The sequence below is a fragment of the Phytophthora infestans genome, genomic scaffold, assembly GCF_000142945.1.
Source record: "Phytophthora infestans T30-4 supercont1.3 genomic scaffold, whole genome shotgun sequence".
Classification (NCBI taxonomy): domain Eukaryota; phylum Oomycota; class Peronosporomycetes; order Peronosporales; family Peronosporaceae; genus Phytophthora; species Phytophthora infestans.
This window is the reverse complement of record NW_003303756.1, coordinates 3,467,656-3,477,984: the sequence shown is the minus strand read 5'-3', so window position 1 is coordinate 3,477,984 and position 10,329 is coordinate 3,467,656. Positions and strand designations below refer to the sequence as shown.

The following is a 10,329-nucleotide window of genomic DNA, read 5'->3' as shown; positions in this document are numbered from 1 at the left end:
TTTACTTGTGACTGTTCAATTTGTTCAGTCGTCGGTGATGTTTGAAACTAGGAGACCTTGCTCACGTTCGTGACTTGTAGCACAATCCCAGCGAGAATTCTGCGGTAGATCGGATCCAGGCTTCCATACCAATGCTGCTTGGACGCGTCAATCCAACTCCTTTCTTGATACCTCAATCAGGTATTAGCTTTCACGCACTACTGGTGCAACGTTCTATACTTAAAGCCGCGGACTTATCAGATAGGGCGTCAGTGACGCCCTATCTGATATGTGACGCCGTCACAGGTAACATTCGTTTTATTTATGCACTACTGGTGCAACGTTCTATACTAAAAGCCGCGGACTTATCAGATAGGACGACACAGGTAACATTCGTTTTATTTATGAAGTGGAATTTTTTTAAATTAGGGTATCGAAGATGGGAAGAATGGGACCTAACTCGGATTGCTTCATAAATGTCAGAGTATTATTAATTGGACCAGCCTTTTGAGAAACGCACAATATTATAGTAGCTGTCATGACAGAGTAGTAATAACAGATAGTTAAACAATTAAAATACTATCCATAATTATCGATAAAGGTACACTTTTTGTGGACCAGAACTTTCAGCTCATTTTTCTGTTACAGGTATTAAACTTCCAGTCTGGAAGATTGCAAACGCCCTATCTTTTGTGATCGTTTTGGAGAGGGAGTCCCCCGAAGACCTGAAAAACAGCGAGAACGCGCCTCGGTGGACCAGAGCGAAGGGAGAGACCAAGCGACCCCAGGACCCAAGGAGCCGTCGTGAGTTCCATGTCGGACTACGAGGAGGAGGATGAGAAGTGGGTGCAGTGGTTCTGCAGCCTGTCGGGCAACGAGCCCTTCTGCGAGGTGGCGCAGAGTTACATCGAAGACTCGTTCAACCTCTACGGCCTGCGCGCCATGGTGCCCAACTACCAGGACGCTCTCAACATTATCCTCGATATGACAGGTAGGTCGTCGCTGCTCTACATAAAAAACTGAGTGTTGCCTTTGTTTTAGTCTAACTGACGGTTGGATGGATGGCTGTAGACATCCCGTATGACGACGACGTGCCGGCTTACGCTGCCGAGCTTTACGGGCTTATCCATGCTCGATATATCATCACAGCACACGGACTGGATGCTATGGTACGGCGTTGTAAGCCTGAGTGTAGCAAACTAGTGCTGATACGATTGGTGTTGTGTCCTTAGATGAAGAAATATCGAGAAGGTGATTTTGGTATGTGCCCCAGAGCGCTGTGCGATGGCCAGCCAGTCGTCCCTGTACGTTGTGACATTGGTTGGTGTCTATTTGATTCGACGGGTGAGTGACGCGTTCCATTGGTTCAGGCGGGACTACACGACGAGTGGAAAAAGTCAGAGATGAAAGTGTATTGCCCCAAGTGCCGAGACCTATACACACCTGCCAGCGAGTATCAGACCCCTGCGAGTACGTAGCTGTAGTGGTGCAGGTGCTGCCGTGTCTTGACACCTCGTTGGCAACTGCCGGCTAACTTCTGCGTGGTATCTTTTTGTTGCTTCTCCAGTTGATGGAGCGTATTTCGGTACAACGTTCCCGCACCTGTTTTTCCTGACCTACAGAGAGCTAGAGCCGGCCCCGTCCACATTGCTGTACGTGCCGCGAGTGTTTGGCTACAAGATCCACAACAAATCCGAGAACCGCCGACGCCTCGCAATCCTCGCAAAAGAGGACGAAGATGAAGAGAAGACTCAACAGCAGGTGAGCAAACACTGACAGATGAAGCCACGGCTTTTCGCCCTTGCATGTGTGCGTGTGAGTGAATGCCTCCATCCGTCTGCCTCTGGTCGTGACGGTGGTCTCTTGCGCTCCACCCACTTAGCTGTGTAGTGCTCTCGATGGGGTGACGGGAGCAGGAGTACCAGGAGATGGAAGAGTTGCTTGTGTGCCGTGTGTGCATTTGCGTGTATTTTTTTTCTTAGGGCGTGCCGGTCAATGAGGTGGTTCGACTTATGTATCTATCTATCTCTGTTCTGTTTTAACAGAAGCTGTAATTATGTGTGTTGCCTTCGGTAGCGACGGACTCTGACAGGAGCCAGACGGAAGGGCGTGGCCGACTCGACTGCCGACGGGTCATCGTCGAGGGTGAAGAAACGGACAAAGCAAGAAGTTTGAAGCGCTCCAGGCTTCACTGGTCCGGCGGTGATGGCAGCAAGAGTGAGCAAGTGAAGGATCGATTGACCGCTGGTGGGGCAAACCGAAGGAGGGACGAACAAGGCGGCGGGAGCGAAGGAGGCAAGAAAAAAAGAGGAGCGCACCCAAGAGACGAGAGAGTGCAAGTTAGCCAGCCTGCCAGGCGGGCGTGAGGACGAGGATAATCAACACAAGACTGGCTGTTCAAGTCACGCGAGCTTGCACCCTTGGAGATTATCTTGGACTGTGAGCTGATGGCTGAGCGTCCGTTGGTCCTGCCTGGTGAAGCTTTCTTTGCTTTCAAGTAGCTTGAGGGCACTTATTAGCGGATATAGTATAGTAATAAAGTGAGCATTCTCTTCATTAAATGTCCAACTTTTCGCTGTAACGTAGTGAGTGGTGTTGTCCTCTTTCAGCTCCTAATTTACTTCCTCTGGTCGGAAATGATCACGCGAAACTGACAAAATGACCAATCGCTTCAGCTCTATTTATCCAATACGGCATCTGATTGGACCAAACGGAAGCCCTGCACCTCCTCTTTCTAAAGCCACCGGTTGTGCGCAGAACGGACTTCTATAGCCTCTGCAATTTCAGTTTTAGCTCTCAAGGTTTCAAGCCTCGCCTGGAGTGCGACCCGCCACGCCTGCGCTACGCTGTTTCTTCCTCTATAAACATGCCGAAGTCCAACCTTATCGACAACGAGCGCAAAAGCCGTCATTGACGAGCTTCTAAAGATCAGCAACAACAGAGAACTACCCCGTGAAGCGTTTGATGTTCTTATGAGCCGACTTCCGGACACCGTGAAGTTAATTGGAGCTGTATAGCTCTGCAATGACGGCTGGTGTCGTGGTGAGTGACTTAACCGGCTTAAGAAGAACAGCGGCAGAAAGCGGAAGAATCGAGACGAAGTACGTGACAAACTGAAGAGCATTCCTATCGGGGATAGAGAATGAAAGACGTGTCAGTTAGTATGATAGGTTTTTTCAAATTTCTATCGAGGATTGAACAGTTGAAAGACCTATCATACTAACTTCGCGTGATCATTTCCGACCAGAGGAAGTATAATTTATGTACGAAATGTGTACCGCGTCATCAGACCACAAACGGCGCAAGGGGAATCGGACGACTGGCGAACGCTCTCGCCGTACTCGCCAGAGGGACATACATCGCGACAATGAGGTATGACTGCAGCCCTGACACGCTGTATAGCATCTTGTCCTGTAGATACTTGAAAATTTGATCCTAAACTCACGTAGAACTGAAGAGATCTAATCAGTCTGCTGCTGTCGCCCTTTGTGTGCTGCTATGCTGGCTGCAGCGACGAAGGAGAGCTCCAGGCCGAGATGGAAACCAAACTGAAGATGCAGCGCTCGCCTTTCGACGCTGAATGGCGAGATGTGACGCAGGTTTGTAGCCCGAAGATCATTAAAAGAGCGAGGGCTCTTAATTCTGACCCTCGTGTGACAGTTAATGAGTGCAGCTGCCAAGGAGCTCAAAGTGGGGCAGCTGGTGCACGAAGACGACTTCAACCTCTTTGATTCCATGTCAGCGTTAGAGCTAATGGACCCCAAGATGGACTCGGGGATGCTGGTCAACGGTGTCCCACCACAGTCAATCTCGGCTCGCCTGGAAAGCGGCTCAGTGCCTCTAGAGTTCTCATCGCCTCGTGACGTGCTGGCTACGCTCGACGAGCTATTCTGTTGCGAGGCGGGATGGCTCAATGGACTACCGCTTGCGCAGTCTCTATTGACGAGTGTGTACATGCACCGAGACCCGCTGAACGCTCTCTGTGCGCAGCTTGTTTCTCCATTGGAGAGCTTAGTGGCGGTAGATGCGGATGTGCGACAAGTGCTGAAAGAGAATGTGGGCAACACGGCAAAAGATTCGCTTCTGCTTGTCGTGTGTTCGATGATTTTGGCGACACTGAAGACTGCGGACCTTGTGCGAGATGCTGCTCTGCGCGCCGATATCTACGAGGAGGAGGATTTCTCACCTGGAAATGGATTTGACGTTGGTGTTTTGGCGCCAGTTTCCGTAGAGACGATCGATGTCTTGCTGCAGGTGACATTGGAAGGATTGGAAGTGCTACTGACGCAACACAAGGCCTCGTCTTCTAAGAAATCGTCAAAGAAGAAACACGGCAAGAAGGGAGGTGCACCAGCCACAGGCAATTGCGAAAGCTTTAGTGCATGTGGCTACGAACTGCTCTACCCCAACGCTCGAGTTGGTGCCATGCTTTGTGAGGCATTTATTCGTCGAGTTCGGATACGAAGAGAGCTGCTGCGTACGTACGCTGGTTTGGGCTTGGCAGAGGGGGCATTGGATTTGCAAGAGGCTAGAGAAGGCTTTCATCGTGCTTACGAGCTGGTTCAAGGGATGTCTACTGAGAGATTGGAGCTTGACCCTGAGTGCTTTAGTGGAAAGTCTTTTGGGTTTGATCCGAGCATCAGTCGCCTGCTTCTGTCTGGGTCACCACCGCGTGATGTCAAGGTGCCGTCTTTTGATGAAGCTTTGGAGCAGACGAAGAAGGTGCTGGAGGAAATGGTGGTTGGCTGCTCGCCACCGGATTGGAGGTGTATGGAAGATCTGCGCATCTTCTTGGTGAAGTTTTCCAGACAGCAGCCCACAATTGTTGCTCGTTCGTACGTATTGGTGAGTGCTGTTGTTGCGACGAGCTTTTTGTTCTATTCGATTTTGTTATAATAACATTGTTTATGCTCGTTGATCGTATGTGTCAGCTCTTCCTGTACGCCGACGGTAAAATCTACGCCAAATACAACTTCATGGACTGGCTGTCTGCATCTATGGTGATGAACGGCGTGCCTTCGGTGCTACTTTCAACTCAAGAAGGCGTGCTGTACTCGTCCCGGTGCATTGAAACCGTGTACGAGTCGTTGAAGGTGTTTTTGCACAATCGATCTCGCCAACGCACCCGGATTGAATATTTATTGGACGAGTGGAGTATTCTTCAAGCGGAAGCAACTGCAGTAGATGGAAAATTCACCACTGAGATGAGTATTCCGGTACGTCTGCCTCCGTACGAGTCACGAAGGTCCCTTCGTTAACTGGTGCTGCTCCACAGAAAGCTGCCTACCCGCGATACTTTACAGCCTGGTCTCTCGAGGAGTCGGTACAATTGATGCTTCAATACGTGGTGCTGGGTCTAGAACTGGAACTCTACGCACCTTCCGAGTTTGGAACGACATACTGGTGCGTGTGTGTTCTTGCGTGTTTGTGATAGCTGTTTATGTGCTTACGCCTTCAGCGCCGACGACGCAGGTATCTGGACTACTTGGAAGGCTCGCGTCTTCAAAACCTGAACGTCACCTGGACTTTCGTTGAAAAAATGAAAGAGATTATGCCTTCCACTCATGGCCACGGACCTCCAGCAACGGAGCAGCCAAAAGAAGAGAGTCATGAGCCAACTCCTGCTGAAAACGTAGCAGGTAAATCTTCTAAAAAGGCGAAGACAAAACACAAGAAGCATCACAATAATACTGGCACCACGGAAGCCCCGGAGCCTGCTCGTGAGCTTGCTGACCCCACCAAGGCGCGTTTTCTTCGTGAAATCAAGTACACGGAGCTGCTACGCAGTCTGATGCGCGCCTACTTCCAGCTGTTCAATGCACTGGAGCGTGAGGACCTTGTTCAAGTCAAGACGCCCGCCTATAGCACATTTGCGATCCGCTTCCAGCATCGCTTTGCTGCGTTCCAGAAGCTTCATTTTCCCGCTGCTCTCACGTACGAGGACTTTAGTCAGAACAGCGATTTCTCCCTGTACGAAGTAGATCTCATCTACAAGTCGGCCGAGGAGTGTTTTAAGACGGCGCGTACACATGCCGAGGCGTTGCTAAGCGACGAGGAAGCAGTCAACACACTCGTTACCGTAGGTGGCGTGGGTCTTGTTCGCGGCTTTGAGCTTCAGTCGCTGCTTAAGGTGTCCATCTCCAATTGCGTCCGTCTCGCACAGCGCAGCCAGAATGCAGGAAGCAAGGCGAAGAAGACAAAGGATTCGAAGAATCAGATGGAGTTCGACCTCTCGATCCACCCACACTTCCCCGTGGTAGTCTTTCCTTCGCAGTGATGAGCAATAGACAACGAACAGGAGGCTGCGTTCATAGAATGATTTGGTCCGTAGGCTTTAGAGTTTTAGGTGCTGACTTCTACTGCTGCTTCTTGTTCTTTTGTCGCTCTTTCAGCTTTTCTTCGGCAGAGATCTGATCCAGCAGCACCTTGGTGGCGAATAGAGCAATGATTGCAAGCACCAGGAAGATGCTGAAGCCCAATACAGCGTAAAACATTGGGTGTGTGAGCACCGCCACCATCACCACGTCCACCCAGTCCTTGGGCGGCTGCGCCATGCGCTCACGAAGCTTGACAAGCGCATCATCTCCTTTCGACATGTCAATACAGTACCAGTGGTAATTGATTTTAATGCTTCAAAGTACTTATTTAATCCATAAAAAAACACTTTTAAATTTTATAGGTAAAGACGATCCTCTCTGTGTCGACTTTTTATTTTATTTAGAGGAGCTACTGTAATTAGATGTACCCAATATAAGGTACACACGACACGACAGCGGTTCAGATGAATGGTTAGTTACTGTTGTGTACTCTTCCTCACGCCGGTAAAGTGGAGTCAGTTCGGCGTGTCAGAAAGCGGAGTCATTACTGCGACATAGTGACGACAAGACGATAACGGGCTGACAGCAACACAGGTGTTGCTCCGTAATTTATCTCTACTTACCTTTCAAAAACAATTTGGAGTAGCTTCGGGGAAGCTAATGCGAATTTCTGTTTGCGTCTAAGTACGAAAAGTCATGTTCCCGTTTAGATACGATGTGCACTGGACTTTCATTTTGCGTAAACGGAGGGGGGGGAGCAAGGAGCGCAGCGCAAGCGGCCGAGGATGACACGACAGCTAGGGATACCAGGACAACAAGGTACGACATAGCTACGTGCTTCTCTTTCTTTGCATCAGCTAGTACTCTATATTCTAGCGCGTCGCATCGGCTTACGCCCTGTGCAGGCAGTCGACTACGTGCGAGCTGTCCAGGGTATAGCCAAAGATCACTCAATCGACGAGGACTACAATGAAGAAGAAGAACGCGCTGACGGCGGAGATGCGGGTGCCGTCGATGCTATGGTCAACGCGAACGCCGTGTACGCAGTGGACAATGTGAACGACACAGACGATGCAGACACAGTGGCCGTGGAAGACGACGACAAGAAGCTATTCGGGGATTCCGATGACGACGTTGACGACCTGGTTCGAAACGACGGAGCAGCCACCGGCGCGGACAAAAGACTGAGTGTGGACGCTGCTGGCGATGCGAGCACGGGTGTGATATTATGTTGCTTTGCTCGTGCTGTGTTGCTTGTGTGGATTTGCTAATCAGTATGTTCTGATATGTTGCTATGCAAAAAGGCTTTGACAGGACCGTACACGAGTTCATACGCGCGGCGCGAAGCAACGCAGAGGCTGAAGCTTCTACGCAACGTCATCCTCCGCCAAACTCACCGAAAAGAAAAGAGAAGAAAAGACGTCATGCTCCAGACGACGACGCTACCGGAGGGAATGCATCACTACGCAAACGTGCCAAGTCATTGTCGGTGGAGGTGGGTTCTGTTGCGCTTGCCAGTCAAACGACGATGTTGCCAATCTGGAACGACGGAGAACGAAGACATGGGAAGCCCGAAAAAAGATGATCAAGGGCCGTCAGTCTGTTACAAACGTGATTCCAGGACTGCCTCGCAAGACATTTTCAAATTGGGAAGCCTTCCAGACATCGTTTGATCGCTATCAGGCCGAACACCTCGTGCTATATCGCATAAGAAGCTCGGAGACCAGAGCTACACACAATCGGTAAGTGGCATTTTATTTGACGCATTACGAAGAAATACTAATGTTTGTGCTGTACTTTGTGTTGTGATTGTCGCTGCTCTTACATTGCTGAGTCGGTCTGGAGCAACACAAATTCCTGCTCACTTGACACACAATTTTATAAGCTGTGGTGCACGGATGGCACAGCGCAGGCTTCGCGAGGTGAAGGGCGACGTCAGTGTGGTCAACGTTACACCGGGTGCGAAGCCAGTCTCTTAGTTCGCTCGGTGAAAGTGGTGAGGGACGGAGTTGCATCGTGGAAGGTTTGCGTGATTCCGGACTCGTAGGTAGGCATCGTATGTTCTATTTGGAGGCCGAAGTCTGACTGGTCTCATTTCTGTTTAGATATCCATGCACAATCACAAGACTCTGAAAAACAACTACGATTCGTACCGCGGAGCGAAATTCATGCCACTACCAACTGACGTCCGCAAAGATCTCGGTCTGATGATGGAGATGAAAGCCAGTACGGCCGCGATCATTTGATACCTGTCGAATTCTCTTGGTGGGTGTCGCTGGTGAATGTGTTGCTCCGCTCCCTATTTGCTTGTCGCTACTGGGTTTTGTTATTATGTTAATTGCTGCAGTAGTTGAATTAACTTCCCTCGTTTCAAAATATTTTCGTGCACAAATATTGTCCTGACTCCACAACAAACGAGGAATGTACTGCAACAAGTGCTTGGCTCAACGACGTTGGAGCGAACAAGAGCGCCTATGGACACGGCTGTTTAAGTCAGCGAAAACCTGGTGAGCTCCACTATCATAGACGACGACTTCATGAACTTCCGCGTTGCGCAAAGTTATAGTGAGCACGTCTGTATCGACAGCTACGACTACAACTTTGTGATCCCCAAAGCGCTTGTTATCAAGTCAAGTGCAGTTATTGAAGAAGAGAAGAAGAAACGCAAGAAGTCAAACTACTTTAACCGAGTGGCGGACAGTGGTCAAGAAGGAAATACCTCCGTGGAAATCATCATGCACTTCCTAGGTGGAACGCCACACTTTATGAGGTAAATTCACTCTGTCACTATGACATGTTGCCTCGTATGCTGCTAACTATTTTATTCTGTGTTGCACTTAATGTTGCTTTTACGATTGGTTGTACAGCGGCGCTGTCTACAAGATGGACGAGTTTTACAGCATCACCAACAAGCTGAGTGCATGGGAGGCTGACGTGTCATGGCTGAAATCAACCAAATGATACGAGATCACAGCCAACCCGGAGCTGTTCGACGCGGAGACGGGCTCGGGTGACCTAACGTTACGCACTTCTGGGCAAAAACACCAAGAGTTAGCACAGGAGGTCGTGGAGTAGCTCGATCGGTCTGAGCTCCAAATTTCGACTAAAACGTGGTGAAGCAAGCGTCACGCTCGACAATGTGGTTGGCATGGTGGCGCGCGGCCGCATGCTCTCGGATGCTATCATTCGCACTGGTATAAAGTGTATCTGCGATACGCTAGAAGATTGTTTTGCTCTGGATTCGTTTGCGACAACGTTTGGCTGCCCAACACCGCCACATACGCGAATATCAAGCATGCACTACATCGTGTTGCCGGTGCATTTGAGCAGCATACACTGGGGCGTCATTATGGTCCGTATAGCGTACCGGACTGAGCCTCCATGCTTCACCCCGTATTATTACGAGCCACTGTGCAGCTCAACTTTCCATGCTGCCATGATATCCACCTATATAGATGTACTAGTGCCATTTATGAAAGCCTGGCATGATAATACGATGCCTCATGTGGAGTACCCGGTCGAAGAAGAAGGCGTGTGGCTCGATGCGCCTAAACCGTCTGATGGAACGTCGTGTGGAGTTCTGGTGCTCACTCAAGTATATGCCATGCTGAAAGACAGCTTTCGATTTACCAAGACCGCTCCTACAGCCGACGACATTGCCATTAGGCGACTTTATATCATGTGGATGATACCTATGCAGCCAGAGGTGAGTATGGTCGCTAACAGATTCGCTAGCGCTATTGCTCAAACTGACCTGGAGCTAACTGCGACAGTAACTACTACATAAGAAACCTTCCAATGTCCTTGCTAGATGTCTTAGTGTCCCTTCTCTTCATCCTTGACAAGGCTATTGATGTTCACGGAGATCCTCGAAGCATTGCACCAGCAACACTGCATACGAGGGGACATACCCAGCACCCAGCGTCGACACACCAAAGGCTGATGCAATACAAAAACTCTCATCCTTTTCGCGCGAGATAATCGCTACCAACTCGTCGCGCTCGTTCAGCAGCTTCAAGGAATACTTGGCCGT

General features: G+C 49.8%; 2 protein-coding genes across 2 annotated transcripts; both read left to right on the top strand.

The window, feature by feature from the left end:
* Positions 1 to 651: 651 nt before the first annotated feature.
* On the top strand, positions 652 to 2,154 carry PITG_02745 (casein kinase II subunit beta; the record flags this gene model as incomplete). Its single annotated transcript, XM_002907594.1, has 6 exons — positions 652 to 970; positions 1,051 to 1,148; positions 1,212 to 1,283; positions 1,350 to 1,449; positions 1,547 to 1,740; positions 2,056 to 2,154. 6 exons carry the CDS (start codon positions 793 to 795, stop codon positions 2,152 to 2,154), a joined length of 741 nt encoding a protein of 246 aa, XP_002907640.1.
* A 1,192-nt stretch (positions 2,155 to 3,346) lies between these two features.
* PITG_02744 (uncharacterized protein) lies at positions 3,347 to 6,256 on the top strand (the record flags this gene model as incomplete). Its single annotated transcript, XM_002907593.1, has 6 exons — positions 3,347 to 3,351; positions 3,449 to 3,578; positions 3,640 to 4,836; positions 4,911 to 5,199; positions 5,259 to 5,382; positions 5,452 to 6,256. The coding sequence occupies 6 exons, from the start codon at positions 3,347 to 3,349 to the stop codon at positions 6,254 to 6,256; spliced, it is 2,550 nt and encodes an 849-aa protein (XP_002907639.1).
* Between the last annotated feature and the right edge of the window lie 4,073 nt (positions 6,257 to 10,329).